The sequence below is a fragment of the Miniopterus schreibersii genome (assembly GCF_964146895.1).
Source record: "Miniopterus schreibersii genome assembly, chromosome: 1".
In the NCBI taxonomy this organism is placed as follows: Eukaryota; Metazoa; Chordata; class Mammalia; order Chiroptera; family Miniopteridae; genus Miniopterus; species Miniopterus schreibersii.
The window spans coordinates 158933131-158958854 of NC_138101.1; the positions used below are offsets into that span (position 1 = coordinate 158933131).

Sequence of the window (25724 nt, forward strand, 5' to 3'; positions counted from 1 at the left end):
GGACCTGAATAGACACTTCTCCAAAGAGGACATATAGATGACCAATAGACATATGAAAAGATCCTCAGTGTCACTAATCATCAGAGAAATACAAATTAAAACCACAATGAGATATCACCTCACACCTGTCAGAATGGCTATCATCAATAAATCAACAAACAACAAGTGCTGGAGAGGATGTGGAGAAAAGGGAACCATAGTGCACTGTTGGTGGGAATGCAGAGTGATGCAGCCACTGCGGAAAACAGCATGGAGGTTCCTCAAAAAATTAAAAATGGAATTACTTTATGACCCAGAGATTTCACTTCTGGGACTATATCCGAAAAAACCGAAAACACTGATTTGAAAGAATATATGCACCCCTACATTCATTGCAGCATTATTTATAATAGCTAAGAATGGGAGAAGCCCAAATCAGTAGATGAGTGGATTAAAAAAACTGGTATATTAACACAATGTAATACTACTCAGCCATAAAAAAAGAAGGAAATCTTATTTTTGTGACAGCATGGATGGACTGGAGTGTACTAAGCTAAGTGAAATAAGCCAGTCGGAGAAAAACAAATGCTATATGATTTCACTTATATGTGAAATCTAACGAACAAAATAAGCTAACAAAACAGAAATAGACTCATAGATACAGAAAACAGAACTGACAGCTGTCAGAGGGGAGAGGTGTTCGGGGGCTGGGTGAAAAAGGTGAGGGGATTAAGAAAAAACAACATAGATTCAGACCACAGTAGGGTGCCTACCAGAGTGAAGCTGGGTGGCAGCGGCAGAAGATGATAAGGGGAATAAAAGGTGGCGGAAGGAGTTTTGACTTTGGGTGTGATCACACAATATAATTTATAGATCATGTATTATAGAACTGTATACCTGAAGCCTATATAATTTTATTTGAAAATGTCACCCCAATAAATTCAATGAATATTTTTAAAAATTAAAAAAAAAATAAAAGGAGAGATAGACAGTAATACAATATTAGTTGGAGACTTTAATAGCCCACTCTCAATAACAGATAGATCATCTGGACAGAAAATCAATAAATAAACAGTGGATTTGGACAATGCTATAAGCCAAAGGAAACTAATAGACAGAACATTCCCTCCAACCGCACCAGAATAAACATTCTTCTCAAGCTAACACAAAATACTTTCTAGAATATATCACGTATTAGGCCATGAAACAAGTCTCAAAAAATTCAAGAAGATACAAATTATATCAAATATCTTTTCTAACCACATTTAATGAAACTAGAAATCAATAATAGAAGAAAGCTACAAAATTCACAAACACGTGGAAATTAAACACACCCCCAAACAATCAATGGAAGAAGAAACCAAAAAAGAAAAATATCATGAGCACACAAAAAAATGAAAACACAAATTACCAAAAACTTATGGGATGCAGCAAAAGCAGTTCTATCAGGAAAGTTTATAGGAATAAACACCTACATCAAGAAAAAAGAAAGATCTCAAACAAACAACCTAACTTTACATCTCAAGAAACTATAAAAAAACAAACAGCCTGAAGTTAGAAAAAAAAGGAATTAATAAAGATTAGAGCAGAAATAAATGAAATAGAGAACAGGAAAACAACAGAAAAAATTAACAAAAGTGAATTGGTTCTTTGAAAAGATAAACAAAATTGACAAACCTTTAGCTAGACCAAGGGAAAAAAAGAGAGAAAACACATGAGTACAATTTAAAAATGAGAGAGGAGACATTACAACTGATACCACAAGAGACTACTATGAACAACTCTTTACAAACAAATTGGACAACCTAGAAAAAATGGATAAATCCTAGACACAAAAAATCTACCAAGACTTTATCATGAAGAAATAAAAAATCTGAACAGACTATAATGAGTAAGGAGATTCAATAAATAATCAAAAACCTCCCAACAAAGAAAAGCCCACAACCAGATGCATCCACTGGTGAATTCTACCATTAAAGAAGAATTTATTCTTCTAATCCTTCTTATACTCTTCCAAAAATTTGAATTGAAGGGAACACTCTCAAACTCATTTTACAAGGCCAGCATTATCCTCATACCAAAGCTAGAAAAGGACACTAGCAAAAACAAAAATTAAGGGCCAGCACCACTGATGAATATAGATGCAAAAGTTCTCTGCAAAATACTAGCAAACTGAATTCACAAGCACATTAAAAGGGTCATACACCATAATCAAGTGGGATTCATCTCTAGGATGCAAGAATGGTTCAATGTATATGAATCAATAAATGTGATACATCACATGAATAGAATGAAAGATAAAAATCACATGATCATCTCGAGATGTAGAAAAATCATTTGACAAAATACAACATCCATTCAAGATAAAACCTTTCTGAATAAATTGAGTATAGAAGGACTATACCTCAACATAATAATCGCCATATCTGACAAGCCATAGCTAGCATCATACTCAATTGGTGAATGGTCGAAAGCGTTGCCTCTAAGACCAGGAACAAGACAAGGGTGCTCACTCTCAGCACTTCTATTCAATATAGCATTGGAAGTTCTTACCAGAGCAGTAAGGGATCCAAATAAGAAAGAAAAAAGTAAAAATGCCTCTGCTTGCAGATGATATGGTCTTATATATAGAAAATACTAGACTCCACCAGAAAAATGTTAGGATAATGAATAAATTCAGTAAAGTTACAGGATACAAAATCCATATACAAAAATCAATTGTTTCCATATACTAAAAATGAATTATCTGAAAAAATGAATAAAACAATCCACTTACAATAGCATCAAAAATAATAAAATACTTAGAAATAAATTTAACCAAGGAGGTGAAAGATATGTATACTGAAAACTATAAAATACTCATGAAAAAAAGTTGCAGACGACAAATAAATGAAAAACTATGGATTAGAAGAATTAATATTGTTAAAATGTCAATACTACTCAAAGTATTCTATAGATTCAATGCAATCCCTATGAAGATTACAATGGTATTTTTTATGAAAACAGAAAAAAAATCCTAAAATTCGTATGGAACTACAAAAGAACTCAAATAACCAAAGTAATCTTGAAGAAGAACAAAGCTAGAGGCATCACATTTCCTGATTTCTAACAATATTACAAAACCACAGTAATCAAAACAGTATAGTCCTGGCATAAAAACAGATACATAGATCAATGAAACAGAATCAAAAACCCAGAAATAAACAGATGCGTATGCGGTCAACTAATGTTTGACAAGAGAGCAAAGAATACTCATGGAGAAAAGACAGTATCTTTAATAAATGATTCTAGAAAAACTGGATATTAACTGGACCCCTATTTAGACCACTCACAAAAATTAATTTGATACTATAAGATAATACAGTAAAATGAAACAAAATACCTCTTAGACTACCTAAATAATTACCTGTTTGGGTAAAGTTAGGTTGTGGGTGCTCTCACTATAACCAATAGCCGTGAAGAACTTATCTTTTTCCTCTGGAGTCATAAGGTCATCAATAGCTACAAAAAAGAAAAAGAGAATATTTTAAGAAATCAACTGCTTCAGTTTTACAGATACAATAAAATAAAAGAAATCAAACCAAACTAACAAGTGCCATAAAATCAACAGAAACAAATGCTAAAGCAGAAGCAGCCAGATAATTTCCTCTAATACATTACTTTGACTAGTTTTTAAAAATCACGTCTGTTTTTTTAGATCAAGAAAAAACAAATACCATTAAGGGAATTCAGATCTCCTACAAGGATTTTAGAATTCTCTAAGTATTTTCAAAATTAAGTGAAACTTTTAATTAAATATCCATGTAAAAAGTAACAATTAGAAATGCAAAATGTGGTGATTTCTGAATTTCAACTTTTTAAATTTCACAAATAATTTTTCTCAAAAAAAAAATCAAAGTTTCGTTCCAACTTGATAAACACAGAAATGTGCCAGCCTGATGTATCTGTTTTTATGTTAACTACACTGAGCTACTTTTATTTCAAAAGTATTATGAAATAAAATTCAACTGACTGGCTAAAATATAATTTATATAGTTTATCTTATCAGTGTACAATAAATTACTTGACTTGGAACTTACTTTCGGGAATCAAAGATTCTTCATCTTTTTTCTTACATTCCTTCTTACTCCAAAACCCACTAAACCAGCCTCCACGTTTCTCGCCTGCGTCAGTAGACTTGTTCCTTAATTTTTGCCCAGACCGAATCACCTGAAAAATAAAAATAAAAAAATTTAATTGAAGAGTAAATGTCCTCTTCATTTTCAGGTGTAGCCAGGTAAGAACAATGGTTAATACTTTTAAACACTACATTGGGTTAAAAACAGTAGAGAAAGTTCCTTCTGAAATGGTGTTCAGCACGTGGTTAATGTTGTCTATTAATTTACTTTCTACACCTATTAATAGCATTTTGTTGGGAATATAGTCAAGGGTTCAAGTGAAGTTTTTCTGAGCAATATCTTCCAAATTTTTAAGTTAAGGAGTCACTAGAACTGAAAGGATAATGCTTCCACATTCGAAAGTCTGGCCACAGAACGAGCAAAAGGAGTTCATGAAAGCCAGAGTGTACAGAGCAGAATCCTAGAGGGGGAAGAGCCAGAAAACGGGATACCTGGGTATAAATCTGCACAAATTTCAGTCGAACCTAAGCTTTGCATGTATGAACCTGACATCAATGAAAGTAACAAAGGTTCAGAGACCTCAACTGAGATATGAACCATCTGCACAAGTCTCAAACTCCTATACTGTTCATGCGCAAAACAGGCCCAAACCAACATACAAAAGGTTGAAACAACTGAATTGGCGTCTGAACCACTATCCACAGAAGGCAAAACAGAACCTAAGATCAGAACCTAACTAGGTCACTTGCTGAGACAAAAATATCAAGTTTCTAGATAACAGGACCTAGAGACTATACAATAGAATATTCACATGTCCATGATACAATCCAAAATTATCTGATGTATTGAAAAACAAAACAAACAAACAAACAAAAACCCAGGAAAATATGACCAATTCTCAAAGAAAAAGATAATCAGCAGATGCCAATAATTAGATAACCTAGATGTTGAAAGTATCATAGAAACTGTAACCTGTTACATGAGATAAAAGAAAATGCACTTAAAGTTACTAACATGATAAAATGAAAACTTTAGAGGAACTCAATAGGAATTTCAGACCTGAAAAACACAGTATCTGAGGTAAAAAAGAAACTCCTAGTATGGGCTCAATAGTAAAATGGAAATGATAGAGGGAAGAGTAAATTGAACACACAGCAATAGAAATTTTCCAGTCTGAACAAAGCCTCAGGGACTTGTGGTATAATATCAAAAAAGTCATACATATATCTATATATACATATATGTATACATATGTACTTACTTATGTGTGTTCATAAAATCATTTTTAAAAATACATATTATGTGTGGGTTCATAAAATCATTTTAAGAAATAATAGCTGAAACATCTCATATTTGGGAAACCTAATGGTCAGGTCTCAGTCCTCAGGTCAGTTGACCAATCAGATGCACCTGTCACAGTTGATCACCCCCCTCTTCCTTGAAATTCTTTCTTCACTTGGCTTTGAGGATATTATGTTCATAGACCATGCCACCTACATCTCTGGCAACTCCTCATGGTGATCTCTGCTAGTTCCCATCTCTCTGACCTATAAACAATAGATTGCTGCAGGTCTTTAGAGCCCACCTCTTCCCTAGCAACTCTAACTTTTTAGGTGATTTCATCTAATGTCATAGGTTTAAATGCCACCTGTGTGCTGACCCCTGCTAAATGTATATCTCCAACACAGACTTCTCTTCTAAACTCCACATTCCTGTATCCAATTGCCTACTCCAATATATCCACATTAATGTCTAAAAGGGCTAAAACTTTATAGGTCCAAAAGTGAACTCCCGATCTCCCATCTCACCCAAGCTTGTTCCATCTTTCCCATCACATTTCATAGCAACTCCATCTTCCCAACTGCTCCAAGACAAAATCCTTAGTCATCTCTGATTTCTCTCACTTACAATCCATTCTAATCAGTTGGGAAATGTTGGCTCTACCTTCAAAACATATCCAGAATCTGACTCTTAGTGATCACTCCACTGCAACCACTCTCAGCCATGCTAACATTATTTCTCAAATATTTCAAGAGCATCCTAACGAATCTGTTTTCGGTTTTGCCCTCCTTCACGTGGTCTGTTTTCAAAATAGCAGCCAGAGGAAGTTTTAAAACCTAAGTCATATTATATTATTCTATTTATAAAATGGCTCCCTAATTCAGAGTAAAAGCCAAAATCCACACAATTGTTTTTAATACCCTACAGAATCCTACCCGACTCCAACAATCACCCCTCCTACTCCTCCCACTACCTTACTTCTCTGACCGCATTAACCACCGTCTCTCCTCTCTCTCACCACACTACTTAATTATTCCCTCAATAAGCCAGATATGCTCCCACCCCCAAACCTTTCAACTTGCTCTATTCTGACTGGTACACTTTCCCTCAGGTATATTTCTGATGGGCTCCCTTACTTTCTTCAGGTCTTTGCTCAAATGTATCCTTCTTAGTGAGACTGTCCCTTACCATCTTATTTAAAACTGCAACACTATTATGATCACAGCCTAGCCTCCGCACTCTCTATATTACTTTCTACTTTATTTTTATTTTTTGTTTATTATCATTCTTCAATTATAATATAAAGGGTTTTTGATAATGATGATGATAAAGAAAAAAAGGTCACTTCTTTAGTAATTACTATATGCCAGGCACATAATAGTCTAAGTCGTTTACATCAGATATCATATACTTCTCATAGCAACTCTATGATGTAGGTACTTTGAATTCATCCTATTTTACAAATGAGGAAACTGAGGCACAACAAGTATTAGTTGGCAAAGTTGGGATTAGAATCCAGACCACGTGACTCCCAAGTCCACACTCTTAACCATAACACTAGTGTACAGTGATTTTCAACCCGTGTCCCATGGCACACTGGTGAGCCGCAAGAATTTCTAAAACAACATGCCATACCTAACTACTTTGTCAGGGGAACTGACCTCTTTACCCTCAGACCGTCAAATTAAAAATGACGACAGAATACACAATAAGAGCTGGTGGGTGTGAATAAATCAAAACTGTCAGATTTGCAAAAAATGTACTTTTTTGGTGTGCCACAGAATTGTAGTAACTAGTTTATGTGTGCCATAACATAAAAACCTGAAAACCGCTGCGCTAGTACAACAGGGTCTCAATGAGCCTTTGCTAAGTAAATGAACTAACAAGCATATATGCTTCAATCCCATTTAGAAACATAAGCATGTGTACAGAGTTCTATCAGCATAAAAAAAGTCTAAAACAATATACAGAAATGTATTAACGATGGTTATCTTTGCTGTGTGACATAATGGGTATTTCTATTTTCTTTTTCTGTGGACCTATATCCTCAAACTTTTGTATAATGAGTTGTATTACACTTGTAATTCGTTTTTTAAATACCAAAACAAAGTCATGTTACAGAATAACAGAAGTAACAAGGAACAGTGCAAACAAGGTGCCAAGTGGGATAAGACAGCAATTATGAAACATTATAAACAGATTGATTCCCATTTTGGAAAAAAGAAAAGAAAGGAAGGAAGAGAAGAAGAGAGAGAGAGAGGAGGGAGAAAGGGAAGAAAAAAGATCAGTGAAGCCAAGGAGGAAGGAATGGAGGGAAGAGAAAACAAAGCAAAGATAAAGTGAAAGAAATGGGAGAGAAGCAGCAAAAGGAGGTCGGCGCACAGGCATGGGAGAAACCCTAGGAGTCTGTAGGTAGAATGTTAACAGCATTCTGTGTTGCGAGAATAAAGGGTGACTTTTATTTACCTTCTTTTGGGGGGAGTTCAAATTTTCTATTTTAAAATTTTTCTCCTTAATGTCACCTTTCCCCACCCCCCGTATTTCAATTATTTTCCTGAGACAAAATGAAGCTGTTAAAACTCAACCTTTATTCTCACTCAACTGAACAAATCTCAACAACACCCCATGAAACTTAGATTTCTTGATCCTAGGTTTAAAGGAGTAGTAATAACATGTTCAAAACATAAAATCAGCTAATAAAAATAATTACCTCAACTTGTGCTTGCTGCCTTGCTAAAACAATGTTAAAAACATCTAGAGTCTTCTCCAAATCCTATAAAATAAAGACAAGGAAAATGATCACTAGAGAGAAAGAGTATTTTTTTCTTCTATGACATCCACGCTTACTTGTTAGTCCATGAACAAACAGTATTTGTGATCTAATTAAAGTTTAAGTATAAATTTCAACATGCACTTGACTTTTACATTTTTAACGTTTTCAAAATAAGAAATAAGTTTTCCAAGAAAGTGAATCATCATTAAATATGGAAATAAGAATTTTAATGAGACCATTACAATACACAGGTAGTCATATATGCAAATGGAAACAAGACTATCTAGAAAGGGGACTTGTATTATGTATTATCCTATAGGTCTTACTTCTGACTCCCTCTAATCTATATTATTTTATAACCATTGTACTAAAGGCACCATTATAAAACACAAAATTTTTAAATGTAAAACTCTGCAAATCACAAGTAATCTAAAGAAGAAGCTGATTTGGGGAATTTACATAAAAGTATGTAAGAGGAGCCTGGATGGCTCAGTTGGCTGGAGCATCGTCCCATTCACTAAAAAGGTTACGAGTTCAATTACCAGTCAGGGCACATACCTAGGTTTCGAGTTCAATCCGCTGGGACGAGTCTGGGAGGCAACCGATCGATGTTTCTCTCACACCCATGTTTGGCTTTCCCTTGACTTCCTTTTCCTCCCTCCCTCTCTACCTCCGCCCCCCTCCCCCATCTCTCTCTCTTCCCCTTCCTCGCTCTCTAAAATCAATAAAAGCATAACCTCAGATTCATTAGATTCCACATATAAGTGAGATCACATGGTACTAGTCTTTCTCTGACTGGTTTATTCCACTTAGCATAATACTCTCCAGGCCCATCCATGCTGTCATAAAAGGTGAGAGTTCCTTCCTTTTTACAGCCGCAGAGTAGTCCAAACAAAACGGAACCAGGGCCTGACAGCTGTCAGAGGGGACATGGGGGGGGCGCACAGGATGAAAGAGGGTGGAGAGGACAGCCGAAGAGCACACATGCACTGACCATGAACCCAGACAGCAGTGTGGTGAGGGCCAGAGAGGGGGGAGGGCAGGTCTGGGTGGAGGGGGCAAAGGGAGAGAATGGGGGACGGCTGTAATATCAACAATAAAAATAAAACATAATTTAAAAAATATATATCCTTGGGTAAGGATTAAAAACAAAAAGTATGTAAGAGGAATCTAGTATGTCCCACTAGCCCTTGCGGCAGGTGCTCTGTGAGCTGTCTCATGCATACCTCACAACTCCATAAAACAGATACTGTTTCCAGTTTACACAGGACAACATAAGACGAAATGTTAAGAAACCTAATGCGCTTTCTAATATACAATACTGGTGATTGTCCTATACTTCATAACAACAGGAATTCAATTCTTTACATTATGAATTTGTGGGAGAAAGTTATATAATCAAGATCAGATGATATTAAGCAAATTATATATTCAGTATGGTGTTTTCTACATTTCAAAAGGGGATAAATAAGACTCTTCCTATCTTGAGAATAAGAACTGTTTTTTATAGATAATAATTTGAACTCTTTTTAAGAAGCCACTAGCAAACCTAATAATATACATCTAGCTAATAATAAACAGCTCTAATATTGATTTTCTAAACATTATTATAAATACCAAACATATCTCTCCAAATAATTTACAGTAAACTCATTTTATCTGATATTAGGATGAGTGGGAAAAGTTTTTAAAGAAGAAAAAAACTGGAAAAAAGTACTGTGCATTTCCCCATAAAATTCTCTCAGAAAGAGATCAGCACTATTCTTTCTAAAATTATATTTTAATTCAAATTAATTTAGAAGAATTAACATTAAAGGATGATTTAACAAATAATACCTTTCACCAATATATGCAAGATATACCTGAATTTGTTTCTGTATTTCTTCTGGGACTTTAGTCTGGGTTAGCTTGTTTTTGTAGACACTTTTATAACTCTTGAGCAACTGCCTGTGCTTTTTAATGTTACTCCATGACCACATCTGTGTATGCCTTCTTATATGGACTTCAAGAACAGAATCAATTGCATATTTCCACCTGCAAATCAATTTTTTTTAATGCACATCTGAAAATAAAGGTTTAAGAAAAAGCAGGAAGATAGCTTTGACTTTTAGACCTAACCTGTTACACTTTCTGTTATTAACCGTTTTCCCGTAAGAGCTCAGCAATAATGTTTCAATTCCCCAGTATAATTCTCTGACTTAAATAGGTTATGAAACAAACAAACCACTTTACCAAAGCAAAATCATAAAGACACAAAATGACATGTTGTGCAAAATTAATAGCATCCAATATGGTTATAACATTGAGTCCATGTGGATGACTAAAGGGCATTAAGACCAAAAAATGTTCAAAGTCTTGAATACTAAATTAAGAATTTGGAAATAATCTGGGATTAGTACAACAGAATGTGTTTTTGAAAAAAAAGTAACAAGGACATAATATAAAAGATACCCCTCTCATTTATATAAAAAAGTGGCTTCATTACATGGTTTTAAAGGTACCATAACTCTGACAGTCCCTAACTATATGATTATGTTCCTTTTTTAAAAAAATAATGTTTCTTTTTATTGAAAGTATTATTATATTTTCCCTTTAAGAATACTGTTACAATTTAAAAAGACAGTTGTTCATGCCTTTAAATATTTTCACTGTCAGGAGGAAGGTAAATTAATCCAGCAGGATGTGTCTTATTGAAAACAAAACAAAACAAGACACAAATTCTAACTTACCATTGTCGACCATTGGTATGAAGTGGCAAACAAGGTTTATATTTCCTGTAAGGGGCATTTCTAACCATGTAATCCACTGACTCCAAAAAGTCAATCATACTTAAGTACTATTAAGACAAAAGCAAAGTTACACTGATTAGACTGCACACATGAATAAACACTAAAGTAAGATAAAGCTACTCAATCTCCCTTCTGATCACCAATACAACAAATCAGTGCATCTGGCTATAGCTCAAATAGAGGAAAACCCACACACGTAACATGGCTGTAGGTAAGATAAAGAAAGGGGGAAGTCTAGCTTCTTCCTCTTTATTTTTCACAATGCATTTCTGCCCAAGGGTTACCATATGGCTAGTAAGCAAATAAAATGTGGATAGTCTGAACTTAAATGTATTGTAAGTGTAAAATATACCTCAGATTTCAAAGACTTAGGAAAAAAAAGGATGTAAAGTATCTTAACAATTTTTTATATTGAATACCTGTTAAAACGATAATATTCTTGCCCAACCTGTGCGGCTCAGCAGTTGAGCATCTACCTAGGATACAGGAGATCACAGTTCGATTCCTATCAAGGCACATGCCCAGGTTGCGGGCTTGATCCCCAGTAGGGGGCGTGCAGGAGCCAGTCGATCAATGACTCTCATCATTGATGTTTCTCTCTCTCTCTCCCCGCCTCTCCCTTCCTCTCTCTAAAATCAACAAAGACAATGTTTTTTTAAAAAAATTTAATATTCTAGATAGGTTAAATAAAATGTTAATAATTTTAAATCATTTCATCTTTTTTTTTAAAAATATATCTTTATTGATTTCAGAGAGAGGAGAGGAGAGGAGAGGAGAGGGAGAGAGAGAGAGAGACAGAAACATCAATGATGAGAGAGTCATTGATCAAGCCCGCAACCGGTCATGTGCCCTGACCGGGAATCGAACCCCGATCGCCTGGATCCTAGGTCGACGCTCAACCGCTGAGCCACGCCCGGCCGGGCTAAATCATTTCGTCTTTTCTTCTTACTTAGCTAATGTAGCTACTAGAAAATTTAAAGTTACACATATAACTTGCATTGTATTTTTAATACACTACACTGGCTAAACGCTCAATTAGTTATAAATAAATCCCTGTACTCCTTTCACTTCCAATTTTCTAGGTCTGTTATCCAAACTCCCTGGGCATATAACCAAACTTGAGAAAACAAGTAAAAAAATAAAAGCTGCCAACATAGCTGTTCTAAAAAATAAGTAAACAATATTGAATATAAGTGTCTGCTATTACAACCTGAGGAAGGAAAAAAATATTAAAATCTCTATCAACAATTGGGAATTAAGTGGAAATAATGTCATTTACTATAATTTGGTAAGATTCTCCACCAATAAGACAAAAAATCAGATAAAATGAAACTATTTCTTAAATTTGATATATACTTTCTTTCTAAAAAACATGTATAGTCCATCTAGTTTTAGGAGTTAAATCTCACATAACAAACGAAACACACCATCAGAACACTGGAAAGAAATAATCGCAACGGACAAAAGCAGTCAGGTTCAAGGTACATCAAAGTTAGAAACGTCCAAATGAATCTTACCTGAGGTTTGCTCAGTTCAATAGCAATATTTTGTACTTCTATGTTCCAATCAAGTTTGGGTGTTTTGAGCTCTGTTTCTGCATAAGGATTCATGTAAAGTTTTGCAGAAGCTGATATTGGCTGGAAAACTGAGAACACAGGAGAAGTAGTAAGATGCCTTTATATGCTCCTACATATGAACAACTGTAAATAATTATAAGAACACTGTTACTCTGAAAGTAAAGAAAAATGGTTAAAAATATGTTAAAAAGAACTACCAAGAAATATTTAAGCATCTATTTATCTGCATAATATCAATTGTCAAGCTCAATGGTTAAAGTGGAATCCCCAAAAAGGAAATTGGGTTCCTATGCTTCTAAGTAAGAAATGTACAAAATACAGACAATCTGCTCTTGGTCAGTCACACTCTGTGTAAAATTAGGCTTCTCTTCCTTGCTACAAGATAGTTAATGATTTTATTACTCATTTAAAATACTAATACAAGGTAGGAAACAAATATTTTGTTTAATCCTCACCTGAGGACATGCTTAGAGAGGGGAAGGAGGAGAGAAATTGAGAGAGAGAGAGAGAGAGAGAGAGAGAGAGAAAACGATGTGAGAAAGAAACATCAATCAGTTGCCTTCTGTACATGCCCCGACCAGGGATCAAACTGGCAACCTTTTGGTGCACAACCAACTGAGCTACTCGGGCTGGGCGGTAGGAAATAAAATTTGGTTAATTTCTGTCTTATTTAATCACTGGCAGAATTTAGGAACAGAACCATGAATAAAATTCATACTACCCAAAAAAAATTGCTTATTCTTTTACAATTTTCAAAACCATCATTACATATATTCTTAGAATAAACTAAAGAAAATATGTGAAGTTGAGAAGCAGTATGAAAAGGTGTATTAGGGAAGATAATAGAGCAAAGTAAAGTGACAAATTTTAACTATGAATAGTATTAAAATTATATTAATTGTAATACCTTATATAGTATTTACAGTTTGCATGATAATATAAAATTTCAACTAATTTAGAGGTTATTTATAAGCGAAAGATGCCTAAAAATGAAGTTGTAGAACTTTCTGAACTAGTTCTTTCATGAGAAAAATTCTTTCACAAGGAGCAGCATGTGAAAACTCTGTTGGCATTGAATAGAGAGGCCAATGAACGTAAAGAGAAAGTATCAACTCTCTGACAGCAGCAACAGCTATAAAAGAATGAGAAGAAACCAATGTGAGCCAGGGTGACAGGGAGTGCAAAGAACACGGCATCGCAGCTGAGGATGAACATAAAGGGTACAAACAAACTAACGGCTTCTTTACAATTAAGCAAAAATGGAGAAAACAGATGAGATAAATAGATAAGCAGGCAGATTTGTTAGAGATCGATTTTTAAATAAAGAAAGACAAGGCTACCAAGAAAAACTCATATAAAAAAGTCTCTAACGTGGTTGATTTGTCTTAACACTGCAACAATGAGTGACATGCTAGGGGTGACCTGAAAACCAAGATCTCAGAGAGCTAGTTAGTAAGCAGAGCAAAGCAAAGCAAACCTAATTCCTAAAACACAGAAAGTAACAAGGTAAGAAGGAAATATGGAGGTCAAAAGGGGTTAGCTGTTGGGGGTGAACTACAGCCACACTGTCCTTCTCTCTCTTACTCACCAGCAGTGTGCATGTTATAATCTATTCCTAAATAATTATAATCCAAATATGCCATATCATAAAATTAATACTTTGTCAAAGTAATTTTATCAATGAAGTATTTAATTCCAGGCTTCCTATTACATGAAATAAACTTTAACCATTACTTACTATATTGATGTTTTGGGAGTATATCATTACTAGTAAGAATTTCACTTTTCAGATGATCCTAAACAAAAAATTTGAATTATATGAAAATTAAAAATGAAATACACACATATTCAGCCAAAAAAATCAGTACAAAATCTGTACACACATACCAAAAAAAAAAATACTTGGTCTTAAATCAGTATCTTTATTTCCCTCTTTGTGATTACTAATGCATTAAAAAAAAACAACAAAAAAACCTGAACATTATTTACAGCTATATTTCTTTAAACTAAAATAGAGAAGCAGATAATTTTTTAAACTCTAAATATCTAGAAACATTAAAACATTGTGTTCTCCATAGTAATCCATTAAAAAAACACTAAACATTATCGCCAGATATATTCCTTTACAATAAAACACAGAAGAAAAAAATTGTTAATTCTAAATATCTAGAAACATTATAACATTGTGACTTTAAAATATACATATATCTATATAAACATCCATGAACTGGGATCTCAAACAATTTCTAGACAAAGGCAAATTATTTGTGCTACAGCATATGAGAAATAATAGATAGAACCTTAGAATTAATTCAGTTCCAAAATTCAACTGTTCTTCTTTTCTCCTCTAAGTAAGTAAACAAGACTAAGACTGGCTTAGCACACTGAAGTTGTAAATTAATCTTTCACTATTCAGGAAATTATTATCACAAATGCCTAAAACATTAGCTAAGAATTTCTTTTTAAGATTTTCTTTGAAGAGGGAGAAGGCGAGAGGGAGAGAGGGGGAGAGAGGGGAAGAGAGAGATAGAAACATCAATATGAGAGTGAAACATCCATCCTATGGCTGCCTCCCACACCCCCTATTGGCATGTGCCCAGACGGGGAATTGAACCAGTAACCTTTCAGTTCACAGGACAACACCCAACCAACTGAGCCACACTGGCCAGGGCTAAGAATATATTCTTTAGATCTGAAAGATATCATCTTTCTTTACAGTACTCTTCAAGTAATCATTCTCATATAAAACACCATGATGTAACCAGATGCTATCAAAATGAGAGTGTCAAAAAACCCTAAGTGCAGTTTTGATTCAATAGTATAGGTTCTCATCTCACTAACCGAATGAGTTCACAAAGATCTTCAAAAACAAAAGTACTTTTTTAAAAGACAGAGTGGATACCAAAAACTGTGTTTTACACTTCTGATTTAATTATATACAACTTTAACAAAAGACTGACATCCTGTTCTCATTAGGGATCTCTTATGTTAAACAAATATAGTAGGTGTAGTCAGCTCTTCCAGATAAAAAAAAATTACCAAGATCTGTTCCCGTGATTTCTGGTAAGACATGCTGCAGTTTACATTCCAGTAGGCACTAAGGCTATCAAGTCGGATAAGCTATAAAAGAAAGTTTGAAAGAGGTCAAGCAACTAAGAGTGAAATTATGAATCAATATTAAAAGATTATTCTCATGTTCAATATCCCAAAATTATCCAATTGCCATTTTGAACTGATAAAGGAAAGAAAATAATGCAAAAATGGGGGAAAATATATGCATGTTATTCACAGACTTTATTATTAACCCAGCATTTGCTAAATTTGCTTCCAGGAACACTATTTCCAAGGGAATTCATTCATTCAATCATCAAATATTTATTGAGAATTTGGTATTTAACAGACCCTGTATATGTTCTGCTATATAAAAAAAAAAATATGATTCCTCTGGTAGGTAGGAATGGCCGTTTTGTGGGAGGAGTGAGGGGACAGGATTCTATAACCAACGAAGTGGGGAAAGCTGCATACTAAGTATCCCTCTTGGATGTTCACAATGTTTATTAGTATATTTAAAGTATTGTGAAGTTCTGTAGTTTAAAACAAAATTAAACATACCTGTTTAACTATGTATAGCTTAATACTTTAGTCAGTAACCTTACTTGACTACAGAATATTTTTCTACAAATTGAATAGTATCTAAATTATTTAATGCTCCATAAAATACAATCTGGGATGTGTTCATTTCATCCAGTTTCTTTACATGTTAGGTGAAGAATCTAAACCTCAAAATAGGTAAGTGGTTCTAGAAGGTCACAGTAAGTAGCAATGCCAAAACTAGACCCCAAACATTTAACTCACACGCCAATGGCACATTCTGCTCCATCAAAGTTTCTTTAAGAAAATACATTAAGGTGGGAGTGGGGTGGAGGGGATCAGTGGCAGGGGAGACACTGTAATACTTTCAACAATAAAGATAAATTTAAAAAAAAAATACATTAAGTGTTTGTACCTAGGAAAATCAAGACATTTTTAATCTAGTCTAATACCTTGTATATAATTTTTTCTGCTTCATTTAATATACACGGAGTCCAGTGTTCATTTGCAGTCTAAAAGAAAAAAAGAATTAACTGTGAAATGAAGTATATATATTTCAAAATAGTACTCTAACATTTGTAAATATAACAAAATACCTTAGGAAGAAAACACATATATAGCTAATGCTGGCTACTGTTAGCACTCTGTTTCTTTACATATCTTTATGATGAAATCAAAGGAGGAACAGTGAAAATAGAATTGAGGAGGTTCTAATTTAAATGAGTTAATTCACCCAGAAAATAATTATTGACCTACCATCTGTCTAAAGTGTGGAAGGAATTGGATATGAATAAAAACAGAGAGCTCACTTATAAGCTATTGAAAAAGGTCCACATTCTTTAAAAAAAATCAAATAAATAATTATTTCAAAGCAGGAAGAAAACCTGGAGAATATAGAAATCATAACATGACCATGTTTCCAGAAAATCAGCATGGTCAGCAATACCAAATGCTGGCACGAAATAAACTAAATTAAACTTATTTGGTAGCCAGGGAATTACTGACGAACTTGTTAAGGACAGTTTCAGTGGAGAAACAGTCAGAGTACAATGGGTAGGGAGTCAGCAGGAGGCAGGGAAAGAAAGATAGCAAAGGTGGAAAATTCTCTCAAAAAGTTTCCTTAGAAAGAAGAGGAAGAGAAGGCAGGTAGTTAGATGGGGCCTTGGTGGAGTGGGAGAAGGTTAAAAACAGGCTTTTTAATTTTGTTGTAAAGGAGATACTTGAATGTATTTAAATGCGTACAAAAAGGAGTGGGGTGGAAGAAGGAGGAAGGGACAAGAGGGAGAGGAGCTGAAGATTTAGGAAAGAACGAAACTGATAGAAAGAAAAAAGGAAGAGGGAAAGAGGGGGTGGGGGACGGCTCCTGAGGACATAGGGAAAAACAGGCTCCAGATCTGAGGTGGGAAGATTACCATAAAGATGGAAGAAAGGAACGGTATGGATACATAAAGAGGTAAGTTTGTTGTTGTTATAGCAGTCAACGCAGTAGTTGAAGCAGGAAACAACTGAGCCGGCCAATGTGCCAAATGCTTTACACAAACTATCTTATTTAATCGTCACAAAAACACTAAAATATAGGACTATATATTATCAGTACCACATTTTATTTTATAATGCATCAGTGAATGAATGAATGTTAGATAGCAGGAGACCAACATGGTAATCAGTACAGTAATACGTTACAGGTGCCTTGATCACATATAACAAGGAGCATAAAAGAAGGAATGATAAATTCTAAGAGGAAGGTAAGAAAGGAATGAGAAAGACGACAAAGTAACATCTCGTACAAGTACTAAAACCTGAATAAACTGCCAGACAGACAAAGGGAAGAGCATAATACAAAGAAAACAGTATAAAGATTCTGAGCAAAGATACAGCGAATCCAAGAGCACATGCTAAGAAAGTTAGGCATCGCTCTGAGGCTCCGGTGCGCCTGCCTGTTATCAGTCAATGGTAGGTACTGGACTATTTCATATTTTTTGTTTTGTCTGCTAGAAGCTCAGTGTTAAATACTGTGCTCACTTATGACTGTTAGTGTAAAATTTCTGGAACAATTATCTCTCTACCTTTCAGAACACAGATTCTGGTCTCTTTAAAGGTTAGGTATTCTTTATCGAAAGCTACTTCGAATTCATTTTGGAAACATGCAGAGGACAAGCTAGTATTAAACACTAGCTTCCTGACTCCCCTTCCTGTTCCTCTAGCTCTTTAATGTTTCTGCTTTGGTCTCCAACTCTATGTATCTCTACTTCTCTGCATGCATGTATCGTTCTTAAGGCCTCCATGGCAACATATCCTTTCTCTGTTTCTCTGGCAGTCTACTTCTCTTTCATTTTTTTTCTCTTCTCTCTCTACTAAGGCCCTACATATAACTAATCATAAGGCAAACATGTACCCAGTATAATTTTCTGTTCACTGTCCTTAACTTTAAAACATGTTTCCTACCACTTAGTCGTCCATAATAGGGGGGAAAAAGTCTAACCTGGATATATACACTCTCTATCTTTAAAAATCTTGAAGAGAAAAACCAAACTGCTTTATAAAATACTTAATCAAAATAAATTACATATATATATATATATATATATATATATATATATATCATTGTGATATACACACACATACATATAGACACATACTATTTGGAAATTCCATTTACCTAACCAAGAATGAAAACATGACTATAGAAATTTATCTTCCCCTACTTTTTCACATGTTAAGAGACAGCTTTTAATTCTTTCAGAATGTTTGATACTGATAATTGGATATTTGTTAAATTCAAAGACAAATCAAAATTAATTAAAGAAAGTAATAGCATCACTAACAATTTTGAACTTCTAGAAAAGCTGTAGAAAGATTATACAAAAAAATAAAACAGCTATTTGTAGCAACAGTTGGTTTTAGGCAATTCTCCCTGTGATTCGGAAATAATATTTTATAGGTTCCACAAATATTTAAAATAAGTCCAACATTACCAACAGACTAAGTTCTCCCAGTGTGACACCAAATGAAAGAGGCCTCTTTGGATCAGTAACCTATCAAGGAAGAAAGGTGATATTAAAATATGATGGTGAGAGTGAATCCATGTTCCTCTTTACAAGAAGCAACACAGGAAGTTAGTTTACAAATAAGTCAAACAAACCAAATGGGTTTCTGGAAAAGAAAGAGAAGAAAGCCAATAACATGACTGGGATTATTCATATTTTGTAGTAATTAAACTCATATACTTTCTCAGTAAATCTCTTTTCTTACTAGAAGAAAGAAGACTCACTAACTACAATTAAACAGATTCTTGTCTAGTTACCAAGAGTCTCTTTCTGTATAACATTATAGGTGGTCTTCATACATAAATAAAACAAAGCGTCACAGATAAAAACACTGCCACTAAATTATTTTTAAACAGTTAAGATTTTTACAGAAATGTGAACTGTCTCCTTAAGCTTTAATTTCTTACACACTTCAAAAATTTCCTTTGTTAGGAAATGCCCAAGATTCATTTTTTTTTTTTAAATATATCTTTACTGATTTCAGAGAGAGGAAGGGAGAGGGGGGGAGAGAGAGAGAAACATCAATGATGAGAGAGTCACTGATCGGCTGCCTCCTGCACGCCCCCCACCAGGGATCGAGCCTGCAACCCGGGCATGTGCCCTGACCACGAATCGAACCTCGATCTCCTGGATCCTAGGTCGACACTCAACGGCTGAGCCATGCCTGGTGAGGCAATGCCCAAGATTCTTAATATTTATTTTCCCTAGTCACTTAACCCCAAATCTGCCAATGTTAAATTTTTGTTCTATTTCTGATCTTCAATACCTAAGTTAAATTTACACACAATATTTAAACTGTACCACAATGTGTACCAGGTTATTGTTTTAGACATCTTAAAGATGTTCAAAAGTCACAGTTTTTTGGTTGTGACAAAAACTAGGGAAACTAAGAGAACGGAGAAAAAACAATGTTCTAAATCATCCAATAGCGACTCCAGAGTTTAAGTCACATAAACCCTTCTCAAATAGGAAATATGCATGATCTGGTACAGCCGTCAAGCACAAATAGCTTTTTGAGCTTTTTTTTAAATATCAGAGATATTGTGATTATGGCAACATATTTTCCTTTATTCCCGCACTCATCTTTTTATACCTACAGATAACAAGCTCAAAATTACTTGCAGCTAATCACAAGGAACTTCAATAAAACACAATCCCTCAGTTGCCAATGTACTACCCACAAACTATTATCATCCAATGAGCATCTTTGTGATAAATTATTATACTCTCCCTACCCCCACTTCCTATACTATATTTTCCATTATCCTAGATACAATTAAGGTAATCACATTAAAAGATGAATACTACGCTGGAGATTCCTTTGCATTTTTAAATTCTTTTCCTTTTAGATTTTAGTATATTTTGTCACTGACATCAATTTAAACATAAATGTTATTTATCCCACTCCTGTGCATCTCTGTATTCTTTTCAGTACAGAGAGAAATAATGTACTTTTCTAATTGTACTTGCTCAGCAAAAAAGCTTAGTTTAAGTTCAAACTGAGGTTCTTATTCATGGATACGCCATTAGTTTCAAGAATAATTCTCTCATTTCTATGAAAGGTTGACTAGATTTTATTTTCCTAAGTTTGTTTTAAACAAGGGCACTGATGAGTGGTTAGGTTTTTTAAACATTTATTTGGTAACAAAATTCAGTTTAATTACTACATAAAAGCAAAAGATGAAGTCAGTATAAGTTAGAGATGGTATATACTGAAAAACTAAAAACAAAAAAATTTTAAAACAGAAAAACTACATGTGTGTTTTACTGAACATTGATACAAAACAAACATATCAGAAAAAGGAATTAAATTCTATATAGGTCAATTTTGCTTTAATTCGATTGAAACTTAAAGCAAATTAAAAACAAAAAGAATGTAAACTCAATTTTACGAGACCAAATAATATTTCCAATTTCTTAGGTAAATAAAAAAATTCAAGGTTTCCTACATATGTTTCAAACTTTAAAACAAAGCAGTATTTATTACATTTACTAAAATTAATAAAATCAAGTAATCAATTAATAAAAATCAGTAAAATAGTTCTTAATCAACTAATATTAAACTGTTGGTTATAAATGAAGTTTGGTTTTTTAAATATATTCTTGCACATGCACATGAGTAGTGGTGGGTGTTCAATCCAAACTGATGGAGCATAAAGACAATGGGACTAAGCAGTCAAGTGACGTGGGTTTTAGTCCCCTCTCTACCAACTACCATTATAATCGATAATTCATCACCTCTTGGAATAATTTTTTGTCAGTATAAAAACAAAATTAGTTCCTGAAAGTTATAGTAGTACAAGTCTTAAACAAAATTCAAAATAAATGCAGAAGACAACCCGAAAATCTCTTATGTTAGCTGTAGAAAGGGGCATATTGTGGTTTATGATATATTTACACTCATAAGTGTCCCATGAAAAAAGCCTAACACAGGAGAGGAAAAATGGTAATGTACTCATCAGAAAAAAATCAATCTTGGATTTAAAACAGGGAATAGATAATCAATATATAGACAAATCAATATTAATATAAAATACACATTTAAATATAAACCTAAGCTAAGGAACCTAAAATTACTTACATCATCTTCATATTTAATGTGAATATCTGTGATTTTTACTTGTACATTTTTAATTACTTGAGCTGCCAATTTTTCCAAAAATGTATCCTTTTTGGCTTCTTTTGCTTTATCTATAAAAAATAGAAAAATACAAGATTAAGAGGTGAAATTCTCAAAGACCTCATAATCAATGACCAAAGGATAGTAAGGCACTACTCCATAAAAACTACAGCCTTTTCTAGTGTCCTTGTTTTATTTTAGATTTACTTTAGATTTTAATCTGCATTTCCAACTTAAAACTTATTTTTGAAGTTACACTATAATCTAACATTCATTTTACCTTCGAAGACAGAAATTAAGTGGCAATGTGTATAAATAACACATGGCATAAAAACCGCTTTTACCTACCTTTTGAGCGATCAAGACCTTTAAAAGGTTTCTTAAAATGTTTTTTGTGCTTTTTGCGCTTGCGTCCTTCTCAGTGGAAGCATTTTGGTGAGAAAAGGATAAGATTCAGGTTAGCAGGCAAGAGGGCAGAGAGAAGAGGCTCCGAGCATCCAACTTCCGCGCGGCTCGCCCCGTTCCCTCTAAGCTGACCTGCTAGTTCAGTGTAAACGGAAATTAACAAACCTCCCTTAGTCCACGAATAACCTTCTTAAATCTAGAAAATATCCTGGCAGGTACAATTATACAAAAATTGGGTAAAAATACCTGTATACAATGCCCTTTATAATAGTTATGACTTTTCACAACAACACAAAGTTTAATTTTAATTTCAATGTTACCAAAATATTGGAAATGTAATAATGACAGAATATAAAACTTTCAGATAAAGTTTTTGATGAACATGTAGTAGGGACAAAGGAACACAAATGTAATGAATGCGCAGGTTGCCGACAATGACTTCCTCTGGATGAAATGCCTCCCTCAAAAATGACTTAAGGATATAAAACAAAAAGGGCATAAAATGTACATTGAACTATACATTGAAACTGGCTTAATACTTTCTTTGAAATCTAACCCTCTTACTTGGCACTGCCTCGCTTTATGCCATTACCCAACCTATCCAAATTATAATCCAAATTAGAAATCTTTACATGCAACCAGACATGAGCTCTAGTCTGTGCTTGAGGCAGTCTCTGTACGGTCTCCGGCCTCTAGTTTGCACTCTACTCCTACGCGTCCTATACTACTCCCACACTGCTATCTCCTAAAACACTACACAGCTTGCTAATCCCCTGCTCAAAGTTCTTCTAACAGCTCTCTGCAGCCTTGGAATAAAATGTGTTTTCATGACACAACGGTCCTTTCATGACCTGACCCCATCTCCCTATCCTGTTCTATCTCCTGACATTCATCCTTGCACTGGATACTTTAGAAATATTATTTATACTTCCCAAGACAAGACTTTCTAATGCCTAATGCCTCTACATGTGTAACTCCCATGCCCTCCCTGAACTTCTTCACGAGGCAAACTCCCAAGAGGCTTCCAAACCTCAGGTCCACTGCTACTGCCTACGTGAAGCCTTCTGTAGCTATTTCAAGCAGCTCCAGGCCCAAACCCCTGCATCAGACTTCCAGTAAGTACTGATGACACTGTGTTTGCGGTGTTTCTACAACTGTCTTGCCACCAGGCTTCATTAGTATAGGAATTATCCTAATATCTGGGCACAGAGCATATAACTGTTCAAATGAATCAAAAATGCACATCTGAACATTATAATGAAATACATAAGCCCCTTTAATGTTATGTATATTTGAAAAAAAAATACATGAAATTAAGCTTGAAATTTTAAATTTGTTTTTTTGATATTTTTTAAAATTTATCTTTACTGTTGAGAGTATTACAGATGTTCCCCTTTTTTCCCTCATTGCTCCCCTCCACCCAGCTCCCCAGGCCTTCAAAGCAAACTGTTCTTCCATTACAGAAGCTAAGAACCAAATCCTGGATTACAAGAATAAAATCCTGAATTTCAAGAAGAAAACATTTAATAAATATATAACAGAATCTGGACTTGCTATTACCAGTATTTTTTGCCATAGTGATGGTCCCTAAATCTTTTTCATTCATAAATAAAACATTTAGAAAGAGACTGAGTTCCCGAAGATAAACCATTTGAAGAGGAACAAGAAGGAAAGTCAGAGTAGCCCTGAAAACATCCCACTTGGCCAGAACAGCTTTCAGAGATAGAGGGTCAGCTGACTGGGTTTAGATTCTCCCATAACTCGTTCCTCTCACCTGACCTCCCTGTTATATTTCTGATTTCACATTTTTCTAGCACCATGTTCCGCCTTTGATCTCAGTCTTAAATGCACCATGTTTAAACCTCTCCGAATAGTTTCAAAAGTCTGAGTGCTACATAGTACTTTAGAGAAACGTTCTATTTAATCAGATGAATAATAAATTTATGATTCTCAACCACTCCCTAAAGCAGGTCTCAAATATTTTGGTTTCAGGGCCCCTTTAACACACATAAAATTTGAGAACCTTAAAGATATTTTTATTGGTGTGGATTATAACTCTTGATATTTCCATAATGGAAATCAAAACTGAGAAATTTTAAAAACATTATTGACTCATTTTTTAAAACCATTATGTGACAGTATGGGTAACATATATTTATCAAAAATAACTATATTTGCCAAACAAAAAGCTGTAGTGAGAAAAATGACATGCTTTTACATTCTTACAAATCTCTTTAATGTCTGGCTTAGTAGAAGATATTATGCCTCTGTCTCTGATCTGGTGAAATACATTGTTTAGCTTGAAGCATTTGAAGAAAATATGATCTAACTACTGATATGTAATAATAAAAGGAAGAAACATCTTTTCATGTAATTACAAGTACTACACCCAAACTCAAGTGGTAGTTTCTTAAAGGTTAGTTTCACCTTAGATTCTGAAACTCTATCAATAAATTTTTCACCCCAATTAAAATCAAAGGGTCTACTTCGCACTTTTAATGGACTTTTACACATTCCTGATTTTTTATCATGCATTGGTAATATGGAAATAATACTTCATTGAATTATGCAGATCTTCAAAATGTTGAATATTAAATCATTATTAAATCATTATTTAATATCAAAAATCACATTTGTTAATATCACTAACAATCTCATCAGAAAAGTCTTTAAGTACTAGGAAGCTGTCAAGCTCAAGGTAGCAAGTATGAGTTTCCCAACAATTCTAATTTTTGCTCAAAGCTCTGATTGACAACGAACACTATCAGTTGTTTTCCTTTAACTGGTTTTACTGAGGTATCTACCAAACACTCAAATCTGAAGAGTCGGTCAGTCATTCTTCCAAGTAAATTGGTTTTCCTTGAAAAATGAAACTAGTTCAGCTAGCAATACAAACAACTGCACGAGTACTTTTCCTTGAAACTATTATCCTACTTCAGTTTGTATATGCATACATCCCCTTTTGTCACATGAAATATTAAAAACACATGTACTCAAGAGCTAAAGTTTATTAAAATTTTCCTACTTCATCAAGGGCATTTTTAAGTAAAGTTGGTGGGGGGGGGTTGTTTAGTTTTATTTTGTTTTTTACTGTGAGTGCACAGAATCAACGATACAATAGCTACTAGGCCTGTTTGGTTCCACTGCCTAGATTCATGCTAAGACAGACAGCAATTTTACTCAGCATTACCTCTGCACCATCAGCACCAGTCAGCGCAGTGAAAAAGCAAACATGCCTTAGTATTATTACGGAAATTGTTTTGGCTTTTTGAGAACCATGGTTCTAAAATTTTAAAAATGACATCTAATAAGAAGGAATATATATTTAGAAAGTAAAAGATGAAAGGATCATAAAGTACTAATGTGTACTAGCCAAGTGAGTGAAGACATCATCAACAAAATTATTCCCATTTCAGAATCATCAATATTCCATGTCTAGTTTTTTACCCAGGCTAATGTACCTTTTCTTTTATAGCAACCTCTGTCAGTTTTTTGTTGTTTTTTTAAACAATACTGTCCAATGATTTTATTATATATTTAAATG

The 25724-nt window shown here is 34.2% G+C and overlaps 1 protein-coding gene across 4 annotated transcripts in view; it reads right to left on the bottom strand.

The window, feature by feature from the left end:
• Positions 1-25724, bottom strand: part of VPS13C (vacuolar protein sorting 13 homolog C) — a 165423-nt gene that overhangs the window by 111310 nt on the left and 28389 nt on the right. For 2 of the 4 annotated variants that reach the window (XM_081137882.1, XM_081137884.1), the window contains exons 7-18: positions 22124-22189; positions 21737-21846; positions 19084-19143; positions 16561-16620; positions 15557-15637; positions 14256-14313; positions 12458-12585; positions 10881-10987; positions 10014-10185; positions 8089-8151; positions 4059-4188; positions 3386-3480 (exon numbers count right to left, since the gene is read on the bottom strand). In XM_081137882.1, coding sequence (XP_080994008.1) covers positions 3386-3480; positions 4059-4188; positions 8089-8151; positions 10014-10185; positions 10881-10987; positions 12458-12585; positions 14256-14313; positions 15557-15637; positions 16561-16620; positions 19084-19143; positions 21737-21846; positions 22124-22189 — 1130 coding nt within the window. The remainder of the gene's footprint in view (positions 1-3385; positions 3481-4058; positions 4189-8088; positions 8152-10013; positions 10186-10880; positions 10988-12457; positions 12586-14255; positions 14314-15556; positions 15638-16560; positions 16621-19083; positions 19144-21736; positions 21847-22123; positions 22190-25724) is intronic. The other 2 variants (XM_081137883.1, XM_081137885.1) reach the window with 1 other exon arrangement.